This window comes from Crinia signifera, chromosome 7, assembly GCF_055691185.1.
Source record: "Crinia signifera chromosome 7, ASM5569118v1, whole genome shotgun sequence".
In the NCBI taxonomy this organism is placed as follows: Eukaryota; Metazoa; Chordata; class Amphibia; order Anura; family Myobatrachidae; genus Crinia; species Crinia signifera.
The window spans coordinates 13,792,861-13,807,950 of record NC_139223.1 but is presented as its reverse complement, the minus strand read 5'-3'; the positions used below and the strand labels follow the sequence as shown (position 1 = coordinate 13,807,950).

General features: G+C 52.3%; 1 protein-coding gene across 1 annotated transcript in view; it reads left to right on the top strand.

Moving 5' to 3' along the window:
- The window catches only part of KAT8 (lysine acetyltransferase 8), a 22,512-nt gene extending 7,422 nt beyond the window's left edge, over positions 1-15,090 (top strand). Inside the window, exons 2-11 of the mRNA XM_083152352.1 lie at positions 4,203-4,455; positions 4,810-4,884; positions 4,982-5,157; positions 7,636-7,689; positions 7,774-7,938; positions 8,179-8,409; positions 8,499-8,592; positions 10,306-10,456; positions 10,557-10,711; positions 14,617-15,090. Coding sequence (XP_083008478.1) covers positions 4,218-4,455; positions 4,810-4,884; positions 4,982-5,157; positions 7,636-7,689; positions 7,774-7,938; positions 8,179-8,409; positions 8,499-8,592; positions 10,306-10,456; positions 10,557-10,711; positions 14,617-14,681 — 1,404 coding nt within the window. The 5' untranslated portion in view covers positions 4,203-4,217 and the 3' untranslated portion in view covers positions 14,682-15,090. The remainder of the gene's footprint in view (positions 1-4,202; positions 4,456-4,809; positions 4,885-4,981; positions 5,158-7,635; positions 7,690-7,773; positions 7,939-8,178; positions 8,410-8,498; positions 8,593-10,305; positions 10,457-10,556; positions 10,712-14,616) is intronic.

The following is a 15,090-nucleotide window of genomic DNA, read 5'->3' as shown; positions in this document are numbered from 1 at the left end:
AAAATATGCTACATTAAATAATAATAAAAAGTCATTTTTAACTTATTTATTTAAAAATCAGCATCCTATTAGTTGCAAATAATCCTCAAAAATAGGCCCACAGCACCTGCAGATGTTTAGTGCTGTACACAAGATTTTTTTTCTTCCAGGCTGCTACAGCAGACTGCAGCGTCCAAAGCTCTTCTGTCATCAACTACACAGACCCTCATCTCCAGCGCCGATGGATCAAATGTCAGCATAGCATGTGAAAGCGGCGCAGTGGAAGGCTTTCTCCCTGTGCTGCATGCTCACTGTGACCCGGAGTTTCCTCTGCGCCGCGTGATGTCACAGTCCTTCCGCCCACCTCCTCTGCTGCAGACGTCTCTCTTGGCGCAAAGTCCCAGGCCAGGGGCAGGCATAGGTTCAGGAGCTTTGTGGCATAACCCGCCCCGACTGACTTTTATTAAAATAGATTGGCAGCCTAGAGCAGTGTCCCCCACACTGCGCACATATTGGCCCGGCCTGCACACTCTACCACTACCTGGCCAGCAGGAGGGCAAATCAGTGCTGTGATTCGTGGGTGGAAAGGTGGTGGGTCCTAAAATATGGACCATCACTAGATTTTAGGTAAAATATGCAATAACAAGTGAGAATGGGCAAAATATGCGAATGCATATAATCCTGTCTCTACATATGACACAACATGGTTTGTCTCCATGGCAATGGGTCTTCAGCCATCAAAAGACCTTTTCATCGTCCGCCATTACCAATATTATTTTCAAGTACCCCCAACTGGTCTGCAGAGTACCCCCAGGGGTACTAGTACCCCAGGTTGGGAACCACTGGTCTACAGCAACTAGGTCGGCAGGACATTAGGTCGACATGGGGTTTTTCACAGTTTTTTACTCGAATGTCGACATGGACACAGTTTGAAGTGCACCGCAACCCCTCGCATCGCTCACAATGCCTAGTGGGTGGCAGGGCATGAAATACCGCCTGTCGGCACAAAAAAACAGTGAAAACCCCATGTTGAACTTTTGACTGTCAACCTTGCCCATGTCGACCTAGACCCATGTCGACTCAATGCTTGTTGACCTAGTTGCTGTAGACCCAATGACCGTTTCCCGTTATCACAGATATCCCTGTAATCCCACTATGTGAATAACGGACCAGGGGGCAGGTTTTAAACTAAACACATTAGCGATTTTTATGTCTGCGGTTTGTAACCCCATCATATGTTGCATGCTGATTGGACTGTCTACATGGACCCTCAATTATTTGTAACATGTACCATCATATGCTTTTATTTATTTATTTATTTATTAACAGTTTCTTATATAGCGCACACAGATTCCGCAGCGCTTTACAGAGCATAGTTATAATCAAAAACACATAACAAATTACAGTACAAGACAGTTTCGGACAAGTACATGGTTAATATGGATAGTTGCACCAGGGGACAGGACACTGAAGCAATTATCAGGGTGGCAAAGGTTTATATATTCTAAGAAAGGCACATAAGGAGAGAGGGCCCTGCTCGTGAGAGCTTACATTCTAAAGGGGAGGGTTAGACAGACTGGGGTGATAGAGAAGGTGAAGAAGTGAGCTTAGACAGGTTAGGTTGAGAGATTGTCAGGTTTTATGCAGGAGGGTGGGAAGAGGTCAGCTTAGTCTTTAATATTTTAAGTCTAAAAAAGTGCTGGGTCATCCAAGAGTAGACAGCAGAGAAACAGTTGGAGATATGAGTGAGGATAGATTTTGTCTCGATACCTCGCTGCACTTGGAACACCTTAGCCAGGTGGAGCCTCTGTTGCCGGGGGGGTGTTACAGGTGTACATCGCCCCACTGCTTCCGGAATCAGCACTTCCGGGTAGCAATGGGTGCCTTGACAGACACTAGAGATGCAGATGGACCTCTAGCACCTGTCTCCCCTGAAGCAGCGGCCATTTTTGGACAGGCGCAGGGTCTCGGTCTGTACCTGGACAGGGACTCTGCACCCCTGAGGCGCCACTCCTTGCTCTCCTGCCGTTTAAATAATAAATAAATTGAAAACAGGAGCTGGGGAGGGGCGCACCTCCCTGGCTTGGCGCTCCTCCCGCCGGCTCTGGGCTGATGTAGACCCACAATCTGCACCTGTGATCTCACCTGCATTAATATGTATTGTGCTCCATCCCTGTCACATCCAGCCTAACTGGATTAGATGTATTTATTTAGTGCCCACAATGAGCCTTCACACCGTGTGATGTTTACTTGTGGTGGTAGTGTGTGTCTGTGTGTTGTATACGCTATGTAACAATCAGACGTGTTTACCTTCCCGCTGGAGTAATTAGACTTTTATAACCTGTATGTGTTCTCTGTGCTCCTAATTAGAAGTCTGGTTCTGTTTGTCAGCTTTGGACCTGGTCCATGTTTGTCTTGTGTGTTACGTGTGTATCTCTGATGCCTCAGAGCGTATTACATGGGTAATCATTACGGTGTCTGTGTCAGATATAGCTGGTAAATGTAATGGCGGGTCAGTACCCGCACCTCGGCCTTTGCTGTAAGATGCTAATGGTGAAGTCGTTCCCGATAGATCCTGTTCCGTGCACCTCGGATGTCTGTACATAAAGGTGCCATACACAGGTCTATCTTGTCTGGAGGGGAGGGTTAGGATGCGGGGAGGGTTAGGATGCGGGGCGGGGAGGGTTAGGATGCGGGGAGGGGAGGGTTAGGATGCGGGGAGGGTTAGGATGCGGGGAGGTGAAGGTTAGGATGCGGGGAGGGGAGGGTTAGGATGCGGGGAGGGGAGGTGAGGGTTAGGATGCGGGGAGGGGAGGGTTAGGATGCGGGGAGGGTTAGGATGCGGGGCGGGGAGGGTTAGGATGCGGGGAGGGGAGGGTTAGAATGCGGGGAGGTGAAGGTTAGGATGCGGGGAGGGTTAGGATGCGGGGAGGGTTAGGATGCGGGGAGGGGAGGGTTAGGATGCGGGGAGGGGAGGTGAGGGTTAGGATGCGGGGAGGGGAGGTGAGGGTTAGGATGCGGGGAGGGTTAGAATGCGGGGGGGTGAGGGTTAGGATGCGGGGGGGTGAGGGTTAGGATGCGGGGAGGGGAGGGTTAGGATGCGGGGAGGGGAAGGTTAGGATGCGGGGAGGGTTAGGATGCGGGGAGGTGAAGGTTAGGATGCGGGGAGGGGAGGGTTAGGATGCGGGGAGGGGAGGGTTAGGATGCGGGGAGGTGAGGGTTAGGATGCGGGGAGGGGATGTGAGGGTTAGGATGCGGGGAGGGGAAGGTTAGGATGCGGGGAGGGTTAGGATGCGGGGAGGTGAGGGTTAGGATGCGGGGAGGGGAGGTGAGGGTTAGGATGCGGGGAGGTGAGGGTTAGGATGCGGGGAGGTGAGGGTTAGGATGCGGGGAGGTGAGGGTTAGGATGCGGGGAGGTGAGGGTTAGGATGCGGGGAGGGGATGTGAGGGTTAGGATGCGGGGAGGGTTAGGATGCGGGGGGGTGAGGGTTAGGATGCGGGGAGGTGAGGGTTAGGGGATGCAGAGCAGGGAGAGCGCCTCTCCTGTCCGATACTTCCCCGCTGCAGACTATAGGTCCTGATGGGATGCGATACATCACAAGTGTTAAAAGCACCCGCAATGTTCTGCTAATGGGTCAGATTATGATATATCTTATGTGCTTGCGCGTAACATCTCTGGATCCTATACATCAGATATGGTGTCAAACGCATCCGATTTTGGCATCTTTTCATACAATATATCGATCTGTCGGAATCGCACCAGTGTATGGGCACCTTTACTCCCCAGTATCCTCTCCCCATCATGCGTCCTCTGTACAGTCTGTGCTGCTTCCCCCACATTTATAGCAGTGCTCCACCACCCACCTACACCTGCAGGTCATTGTGCCCGTATTCTAAATGACAGACTGACCTGCAGGAGGCCGATGTTCACTCTACCGAATCAGTATCAGTCAGGATGCCGGCACTGGAATCCGGGCCTTTGGGATGCTGAACGCAAGTATACCGGGGAGGGTTAGGATGCGGGGTGGGGAGCGTAGAGTTCCACACTTATAAGAAGGTATTAGGGTGAGGGTGGTAGTCCTGTCTCTCAAGAACTGATGACGCTAAGAAGTTGAATCCACGTTCACATCTGTATCCCCACAGTCCGGTGTCTGTACTTCTTATGGGTGGGTGCAACGCCAGGGTGTCTCATACCTTTATGTTTTCTTCTCCTCTTCGCTCAGGTCCTGGTGGAGGCCATGGACGATTCTGTCCCCGAGGAGCACAGATCGGACACTCTGGAGGTCGGGGAGGACCAACAGGACTCTCTCCCCTCCCAAGATGATGGTCTGGAGCAAGGAAGCATCAAAGAGGAGGATGATGACGAGGTTGTTTCGGGAGGAGAAACCTGCCCGTCCTCAAGAGGGGGGAGAGATGCTGAGGTGACGGTGGAGATTGGGGAGACGTACCTGTGTCGGAGAGCAGACAACACTTGGCGTAAGAGCTACACACAGTCATCTGTATACCATGAGCATGTGTACTTGAGGGGTCTTGTTCCTTCCTCTCATTCTTTCTCTGCTTCTTCTGCGCTCTCCAACCTTGTTCTGACTATTCTTCCATCCAAACCCCTATAACACTATACAGATCTATATATTAATGTCCGGTCACCTGTCACTATTCCCGCTATGTATCTCCTACTGCCCTTAACGGATCAGCAGGTGTAAGACGGAGCTCTCAGTCCTGTTGTCCTCAGCTTACATTGGCTGCAGCCATATTAATAGATTTGGACACATGTTGTTGTGTTGGAGGCCAGCAATGGACCTGTGTCTCATCTCTCTCTCCCTCCCCCAGATTCCGCAGAGGTGATCCAGTCACGGCTGAACGAGCAGGAGGGACGAGAGGAATTCTACGTGCATTACGTGGGCTGTAAGTACATAATATCCTGAGGTGCTGATTGCCGCGCGTCTCCTATATCTTGTACCACACTCCTTACCCCCCCCCCCCTTCTGTCTCACCTGCCTAGTCAACCGCCGCCTGGATGAGTGGGTGGACAAAAACCGCCTGGCACTGACTAAGACGGCAAAGGATGCGGTCCAGAAAAACACAGACCAGTACCTGAATGAGCTGTCCGAGCAGCCAGAGAGGAAAATCACCAGGAACCAGAAGAGGAAACACGATGAGATTAACCATGTACAGAAGGTACCTACAACCCTCTATAGACTACATAGCTACTATTCTCATGTAACCTGCACCGGGGTCTATAGACCTATAATCCCAAACTGTATGTACTCTGGACCGGTGTCTATACACCTATAATACTGAGCTGTATGTGGCCTGTGCCGGTAACTGTACACCTATAATCCTGAGCTGTACGTGGCCTGTGCCGGTGTCTGTACACCTATAATACTGAGCTGTACGTGGCCTGTGGCGGTGTCTGTACACCTATAATCCTGAGCTGTACGTGGCCTGCGCCGGTGTCTGTACACCTATAATCCTGAGCTGTACGTGGCCTGCGCCGGTGTCTGTACACCTATAATCCTGAGCTGTACGTGGCCTGTGCCGGTGTCTATAGACCTATAATCCTGAGCTGTACGTGGCCTGTGCCGGTGACTGTACACCTATAATCCTGAGCTGTATGTGGCCTGCTCCGGTGTCTGTACACCTATAATCCTGAGCTGTACGTGGCCTGCGCCGGTGTCTGTACACCTATAATCCTGAGCTGTACGTGGCCTGCGCCGGTGTCTGTACACCTATAATCCTGAGCTGTACGTGGCCTGTGCCGGTGTCTGTACACCTATAATACTGAGCTGTACGTGGCCTGTGGCGGTGTCTGTACACCTATAATCCTGAGCTGTACGTGGCCTGCGCCGGTGTCTGTACACCTATAATCCTGAGCTGTACGTGGCCTGCGCCGGTGTCTGTACACCTATAATCCTGAGCTGTACGTGGCCTGTGCCGGTGTCTATAGACCTATAATCCTGAGCTGTACGTGGCCTGTGCCGGTGACTGTACACCTATAATCCTGAGCTGTATGTGGCCTGCTCCGGTGTCTGTACACCTATAATCCTGAGCTGTACGTGGCCTGCGCCGGTGCCTGTACACCTATAATCCTGAGCTGTATGTGGCCTGCGCCGGTGTCTGTACACCTATAATCCTGAGCTGTATGTGGCCTGCGCCGGTGTCTGTACACCTATAATCCTGAGCTGTACGTGGCCTGTGCCGGTGTCTATAGACCTATAATCCTGAGCTGTACGTGGCCTGTGCCGGTGACTGTACACCTATAATCCTGAGCTGTATGTGGCCTGCTCCGGTGTCTGTACACCTATAATCCTGAGCTGTACGTGGCCTGCGCCGGTGCCTGTACACCTATAATCCTGAGCTGTACGTGGCCTGCACCGGTGTCTGTACACCTATAATCCTGAGCTGTACGTGGCCTGTGCCGGTGTCTATAGACCTATAATCCTGAGCTGTACGTGGCCTGTGTCTGTAGACCTATAATCCGGAGCTGTACGTGGCCTGTGCCGGTGTCTGTACACCTATAATCCTGAGCTGTCCGTGGCCTGTGCCGGTGTCTGTACACCTATAATCCTGAGCTGTACGTGGCCTGTGCCGGTGTCTGTACACCTATAATACTGAGCTGTACGTGGCCTGCTCCGGTGTCTGTACACCTATAATCCTGAGCTGTACGTGGCCTGCGCCGGTGTCTGTACACCTATAATACTGAGCTGTACGTGGCCTGTGCCGGTGTCTGTACAACTATAATTCTGAGCTGTACGTGGCCTGTGCCGGTGTCTGTACACCTATAATCCTGAGCTGTACGTGGCCTGTGCCGGTGTCTGTACACCTATAATACTGAGCTGTACGTGGCCTGCTCCGGTGTCTGTACACCTATAATACTGAGCTGTACGTGGCATGCGCCGGTGTCTGTACACCTATAATCCTGAGCTGTCCGTGGCCTGTGCCGGTGTCTGTACACCTATAATCCTGAGCTGTACGTGGCCTGCGCCGGTGTCTGTACACCTATAATCCTGAGCTGTACGTGGCCTGCGCCGGTGTCTGTACACCTATAATCCTGAGCTGTACGTGGCCTGCGCCGGTGTCTGTACACCTATAATCCTGAGCTGTACGTGGCCTGTGCCGGTGTCTGTACACCTATAATCCTGAGCTGTACGTGGCCTGCTCCGGTGTCTGTACACCTATAATCCTGAGCTGTACGTGGCCTGCGCCGGTGTCTGTACACCTATAATCCTGAGCTGTCCGTGGCCTGTGCCGGTGTCTGTACACCTATAATCCTGAGCTGTACGTGGCCTGTGCCGGTGTCTGTACACCTATAATCCTGAGCTGTACGTGGCATGCGCCGGTGTCTGTACACCTATAATCCTGAGCTGTCCGTGGCCTGTGCCGGTGTCTGTACACCTATAATCCTGAGCTGTCCGTGGCCTGTGCCGGTGTCTGTACACCTATAATCCTGAGCTGTACTTGGCCTGTGCCGGTGTCTATAGACCTATAATCCTGAGCTGTACGTGGCCTTTGCCGGTGTCTATAGACCTATAATCCTGAGCTGTACGTATCCTGCACCGGTGTCCAGACCTTTAATCCCATACTTACCTACCCTCCCAGCCCCCTGGAAAGGTGGGTAAGACTCCCTAACTGACTTCTCCACTCTCTCATCCACAGACCTACGCAGAGATGGACCCCACTACTGCCGCGCTGGAGAAGGAACACGAAGCGGTGCGTGTCTCTCATTGTGACTGCTGCATTCATACGCTTATTATGTACTGACTATTTTTCTTCTTCCTTCATTATAAAACCCAGATCACCAAAGTGAAATATGTGGACAAGATCCACATTGGGAACTACGAGATTGATGCATGGTACTTTTCTCCCTTCCCAGAGGATTATGGGAAGCAGCCGAAGCTGTGGGTGTGCGAGTACTGCCTGAAGTACATGAAGTTCGAGAAGAGCTATCGCTACCACCTGGTAAGAACCTGCCCTGCTATGTATCGTACTCGCTGTCCACAGCATCCTGTGCTATGTATCGTACTCGCTGTCCACAGCATCCTGTGCTATGTATCGTACTCGCTGTCCACAGCATCCTGTGCCTCAGTGCGAGTTATTTGTGTCTCCTGCTGATGAATGGTTAGGACCTGGTCACCCCACATATTGGGTAAGCTTGGACAAGGTTATACTCTTCTACACATGGACTGCCTCTTCCTCCAGGGACTGTGCCAGTGGCGGCAGCCCCCAGGGAAGGAGATATACCGAAAGAATAACATATCCGTGTACGAGGTGGACGGGAAGGACCACAAAATCTATTGCCAGAACCTGTGTCTCCTGGCCAAGCTCTTCCTGGACCACAAGACTCTCTACTTCGATGTCGAGCCGTTTGTCTTCTACATCTTGACAGAAGTGGACCGGCAAGGGGCTCACATTGTGGGGTATTTCTCTAAGGTAACCACAGTATAGTTTGTAAATGATCCTGGATCCCCCCATCCCCACTTCATTGGATTGTGAGTGATATATGACCTCTGTCACCGCAGGAGAAGGAGTCCCCAGACGGAAACAACGTGGCTTGTATCTTAACCCTCCCGCCGTACCAGAGACGAGGCTACGGGAAGTTTCTCATCGCCTTCAGTAAGTGACCGGCTTCTCTGTGGCTGCCTGTTAGACGTGGCTATAGGGACAGTGGGGTGAATTTATGAAGCTTGGAGAAGTGTTATCTATCCCCATAAAGAACGTTATGAGCAAGGTGATAATGGTTCAGCCAATCAGCTCTTACCTGTCAATTTACATATTGTAGCTGATTGGCTGAACCATTATCACCTTGCTCATAACGTTCTTTATGGGGATAGATAACACTTCTCCAAGCTTCATAAATTCACCCCACTGTGCGGCCAATGTAGGTGATGTCGCTGATGTTGTAAATGTATATTAGCTCCAATATCTTTTCTGCTGATAAAAAGTGTCAGATATCACTTTTAATGACAGATGGTCATTATCATGATATCCAATTGGCGGGCATTCTTATTGGCTGAACACACGTGGGAGCCCTGTGTTATTTCGGGCCCCTGCTGCTGCTTATTGGGGTATCGGGGAGAAGGGATGAGCGGTACCGGGGCTAATAAGATCACACCCTAAAAGTAGACAAGGACTAGGAGTAACGCTGGCCTCACATCTGAGGGGCGTTAAGGGGATCCGAGACCTTTGCATTCTTCCTAAATGTTAAAGAAACTGATAGAATCACTGTCTAAAAATAATTGTGGACTGTGCAGTGTCTGATCCAAAGCTCACAGGATCGGCTGCTATATTGTCAAACACATCTCGTGGATCTCTTTTGGCAGTGTGATCCCCTGGGGCGGATGCAGAGATATAAGGAAGTGATCATAGATTTATTTGGTTCCATATTAATAAGACTGCAGCATTTAGGGAGCGAATGGGCACCTTTAGATTTATCTTTCATCCATAGGGGACGCTGGAGGACTTGATTACATTGGGGTATAGACAGGCGAAGAAGCACCCTCTTAAAGTTTAGAGATGTGCAAGTTCGGTTTTACTCCGTTCTCACATCAGGCTATTGGCTGTTGCATGTCTTGGATAACCAATAAGATCCAGATTTGAGGACAGAGTAATACGGAACCTGCACGTTTCTACTTGTACTATCTCCTGGGGGGTTATGGTGCAGAGTACTCATATCATGAAGCGACAGTATAGCAAAATAAATGCTCACGATCAGAAATAAGGGTCAGAATGCTCTTTTATTGTATGATTCACAGTAATAATCCAGAGAGGTTACACTCCGCTACAGCGGACAGACTGTATCCGGTACAATTCCAGATCTGTATACCAGTGTGTCCTGGAGTAAGGTGCTTCTGTGGTGAATCGCATGTAACGGTACAGAGCATCAACAGCAGACATGGGGGCAGATTTATTAAGCTTGGAGAAGAGATAAACTGGAGATAAAGCGGAGAAAAGGTAAAAGGAGATAAAGCACCAGCCAATCAGCTGTGTTTGAAAAAGACAGTTGGGAGCTGATTGGCTGGTGCTTTATGTCCTTTTACCTTATCTCCGCTTTATCTCCAGTTTATCTCTTCTCCAAGCTTAATAAATCTGCCCCTAGTTACATAACGCTACAGTTATGTCAGGGCATGCTGGGGCATATAGTTCCAGAGCAGTTGGAGTGCCGCAGGTTAGCTACCCATGTGATATGCTATGCCACCACAAACCAATTCAGGAGCGGATAACAATGAGATTGTACAGAGATACATTGTGGCTGATGGACAGGATCGTGGTTCCCGTTGGATGCAGAATTAGCGTCACTGAGTAACTGTAAATGTCCCCACAACACAGGTTATGAGCTGTCTAAGTTAGAGAACACTGTGGGCTCCCCCGAGAAACCACTGTCCGACCTGGGCAAGCTCAGCTACCGCAGCTACTGGTCCTGGGTTCTGCTGGAGATCCTGCGGGATTTCAGAGGGACACTCTCCATCAAGGACCTCAGGTAAGGAGTGCTGTCACTATCCACTGGCTGCTAGCCTCTCCTTATCTGTTGCCCACGGCATAACCTCCTAATCATAATATCCCTGCACCTTTACTTCCAGCCGTATGACCAGTATAACGCAGAATGACATCATCGGGACCCTGCAATCACTGAACATGGTGAAATACTGGAAGGGACAGCACGTTATCTGTGTCACCCCCAAACTGGTGGAGGAACATCTCAAGAGCGCACAGTACAAGAAGCCTCCCATTACAGGTCAGGACTTCTAGTGCACACAGGGATGTACCCCCTGCACCTGTTGTCGACACTCTGTGGTGGCTCTGTCGCTGTAACCCCCTGCATCTGCTGTCCCGTCAGTCTGTGGCAGCTCGTGTCGCTGTAACCCTGTGCGCCTGCTGTCCCGCCAGTCTGTGGCAGCTCTGTCGCTGTAACCCCCTGTGCCTGCTGTCCTGTCAGTCTGTGGCAGCTCTGTCACTGTAACCCTCTGCAATCCCGTCACTCTGTGGCAGCTCTATTGCTGTAATCCTCTGTGCCTGCTCTCCCATCAGTCTGTGGCAGCTCTGTTGCTGTAACCTCCTGCGCCTGCTGTCCCGTCAGTCTGGGGCAGCTCTGTCGCTGTAACCCTCTGCAATCCCGTCACTCTGTGGCAGCTCTATTGCTGTAATCCTCTGTGCCTGCTCTCCCATCAGTCTGTGGCAGCTCTGTTGCTGTAACCCTCTGCGCCTGCTGTCCCGTCAGTCTGTGGCAGCTCTGTCACTGCAACCCTCTGCGCCTGCTGTCCTGTCAGTCTGGGGCAGCTCTGTCGCTGTAACCCTCTGCAATCCCGTCACTCTGTGGCAGCTCTATTGCTGTAATCCTCTGTGCCTGCTCTCCCATCAGTCTGTGGCAGCTCTGTTGCTGTAATCCTCTGTGCTTGTTGGCCGTCAGTCTGTGGCAGCTCTGTCGCTGTAACCCCCTGCGCCTGCTGTCCCATCAGTCTGTGGCAGCTCTGTCGCTGTAACCCTCTGCGCCTGCTGTCCCCTCAGTCTGTGGCAGCTCTGTCGCTGTAACCCTCTGCGCCTGCTGTCCCGTCAGTCTGTGGCAGCTCTGTCGCTGTAACCCTCTGCGCCTGCTGTCCCATCAGTCTGTGGCAGCTCTGTCGCTGTAACCCTCTGCGCCTGCTGTCCCCTCAGTCTGTGGCAGCTCTGTCGCTGTAACCCTCTGCGCCTGCAATCCCGTCACTCTGTGGCAGCTCTATTGCTGTAATCCTATGCGCCTGCTGTCCCATCAGTCTGTGGCAGCTCTGTCGCTGTAACCTCCTGCGCCTGCTGTCCCGTCAGTCTGGGGCAGCTCTGTCGCTGTAACCCTCTGCAATCCCGTCACTCTGTGGCAGCTCTATTGCTGTAATCCTATGCGCCTGCTGTCCCGTCAGTCTGGGGCAGCTCTGTCACTGTAACCCTCTGCAATCCCGTCACTCTGTGGCAGCTCTATTGCTGTAATCCTCTGTGCCTGCTCTCCCATCAGTCTGTGGCAGCTCTGTTGCTGTAACCCTCTGCGCCTGCTGTCCCGTCAGTCTGTGGCAGCTCTGTCACTGCAACCCTCTGCGCCTGCTGTCCTGTCAGTCTGGGGCAGCTCTGTCGCTGTAACCCTCTGCAATCCCGTCACTCTGTGGCAGCTCTATTGCTGTAATCCTCTGTGCCTGCTCTCCCATCAGTCTGTGGCAGCTCTGTTGCTGTAATCCTCTGTGCTTGTTGGCCGTCAGTCTGTGGCAGCTCTGTCGCTGTAACCCCCTGCGCCTGCTGTCCCATCAGTCTGTGGCAGCTCTGTCGCTGTAACCCTCTGCGCCTGCTGTCCCCTCAGTCTGTGGCAGCTCTGTCGCTGTAACCCTCTGCGCCTGCTGTCCCGTCAGTCTGTGGCAGCTCTGTCGCTGTAACCCTCTGCGCCTGCTGTCCCATCAGTCTGTGGCAGCTCTGTCGCTGTAACCCTCTGCGCCTGCTGTCCCCTCAGTCTGTGGCAGCTCTGTCGCTGTAACCCTCTGCGCCTGCTGTCCCGTCAGTCTGTGGCAGCTCTGTCGCTGTAACCCTCTGCGCCTGCTGTCCCGTCAGTCTGTGGCAGCTCTGTCACTGCAACCCTCTGCGCCTGCTGTCCTGTCAGTCTGGGGCAGCTCTGTCGCTGTAACCCTCTGCAATCCCGTCACTCTGTGGCAGCTCTATTGCTGTAATCCTCTGTGCCTGCTCTCCCATCAGTCTGTGGCAGCTCTGTTGCTGTAATCCTCTGTGCTTGTTGGCCGTCAGTCTGTGGCAGCTCTGTCGCTGTAACCCCCTGCGCCTGCTGTCCCCTCAGTCTGTGGCAGATCAGTCGCTGTAACCCCCTGTGCCTGCTGTCCCGTCAGTCTGTGGCAGCTCTGTCATTGTAACCTGCGCCTGCTGTCCCATCAGTCTGTGGCAGCTCTGTCACTGTAACCCCCTGTGCCTGCTGTCCCATCAGTCTGTGGCAGCTCTGTCATTGTAACCTGCGCCTGCTGTCCCGTCAGTCTGTGGCAGCTCTGTCACTGCAACCCTCTGCGCCTGCTGTCCCGTCAGTCTGTGGCAGCTCTGTCGCTGTAACCCTCTGCGCCTGCTGTCCCGTCAGTCTGTGGCAGCTCTATTGCTGTAATCCTCTGTGCCTGCTCTCCCATCAGTCTGTGGCAGCTCTGTTGCTGTAATCCTCTGTGCTTGTTGGCAGTCAGTCTGTGGCAGCTCTGTCGCTGTAACCCCCTGCGCCTGCTGTCCCCTCAGTCTGTGGCAGATCAGTCGCTGTAACCCCCTGTGCCTGCTGTCCCATCAGTCTGTGGCAGCTCTGTCACTGCAACCCTCTGAGCCTGCTGTCCCGTCAGTCTGTGGCAGCTCTGTCGCTGTAATCCTATGCGCCTGCTGTCCCGTCAGTCTGTGGCAGCTCTGTCGCTGTAACCCTCTGCGCCTGCTGTCCAGTCAGTCTGTGGCAGCTCTGTCGCTGTAACCTCCTGTGCCTGCTGCCCAGTCAGTCTGTGGCAGCTCTGTCGCTGTAACCTCCTGTGCCTGCTGCCCAGTCAGTCTGTGGCAGCTTTGTCGCTGTAATCCTCTGAGCCTGCTGTCCCGTCAGTCTGTGGCAGCTCTGTCGCTGTAACCTCCTGCACCTGCTGTCCCGTCAGTCTGTGGCAGCTCTGTCGCTGTAACCCTCTGCGCCTGCTGTCCGTCAGTCTGTGGCAGCTCTGTCGCTGTAACCGCCTGTGCCTGCTGTCCGTCAGTCTGTGGCAGCTCGGTCACTGTAATCCTCTGAGCCTGCTGTCCCGTCAGTCTGTGGCAGCTCTGAGGGGTCCGGGGAAGAGGGTTACAGCAACAGTCTGTTATTTGGGTCAGGGGTATTTGATATGCGGCTATCCCTGCCAATATGCCCTGCCACAGTCTTAGCATGGCCTAGAGCAGACCTGGGACGTGCAGTCACACGGCGGCTGGAGCGTAGCCAGGTACAAGCTGATCTGTGGCTGTTGCCATGACCACAAGTAATGTATACTCATCGTGGTACCAGGCTCCCGCGCTTCTACTTACTAGAAATCCAGATCTAACGATCCAAAATGCAGAACAGAGGACTCTATATTTACAAGCAGACTGTTCTTAACATTTTATTTATTTTCCCCCTTTCTCATCCTTAAATTAAAAATATAACCTATTCGGAGTGGAAAACTAATGGCAAACTTATAAATTTAGACCGAACGTTGATTCTAGAAGCTTTTAGATTCTCAGTCATTGCCCAGTACCAACCGTGTCTGTTTATGGGGACGTCAGCTGGAGATTTCCTTCCTTCTCCCGTCCACTGACATGAATGTGCACACAAGTAGAAGCAGGTTCTGTACTGGGGTAATGCTCCCCCTGCTGTGTATTCTATGGGTGCTAGAAGTCGGCAGATCTGTGCGAGTCACCTGGGGGCATAGGTAGGGTCTGAGTTTGACAGGTGCGGGTTCTTGTAAAATGATTGCAGATTTTTTTATTTTAAAGCTTTTTATCTGCTGGCGTCCGGCACCGGCAATCTCTGACCTGGAACACAGGCTTTCCTGTGTCTGACACTTATCACTTGTGTTCTGGATGAACGCTGTAGCCACAGGGAGCCTGTGGTGGCGGTTTCCCACTCAATAATACTAACGCTCAGTTTTCCCTCCTCTGCAGTGGATTCCCTGAACCTGAAATGGGCTCCCCCGAAACACAAGCTAATGAAAGTCTCCAAAAAATGAGGCACTGGTTCGGTGAAGGCCCAGAAACGGTCCATGAAGCATGGAGGACACACCTGCCAGACGTCCCACCGCTCGCCCAGAGCAGGAGCCAAATTCTCCCTCGGAGAAGACGAGAAGAACCCGCGTAGTTTGTTTGGAAATAATATTCTGTACCATAGAGAGTAACAGACTTTTTTGCTCACAAGACTTATTTTTTTTTTTACAAAAAATGTTTTTCTTATGAAAGAAGATTTCAGAGTTAGGACCACAGAGCGCCGTCTCCCACCACCGCCCGGTTGTGTTGGGGGTTACTGGGAGTGGTCCGGCATGTGGAGTATCGACATTGGGGTGGCTGTTACGCTAATGCTATACCGGTAGCTGTGGAATATCTTCCCCCTGATACATGTAATAAATGTTATCCCTGACCTGA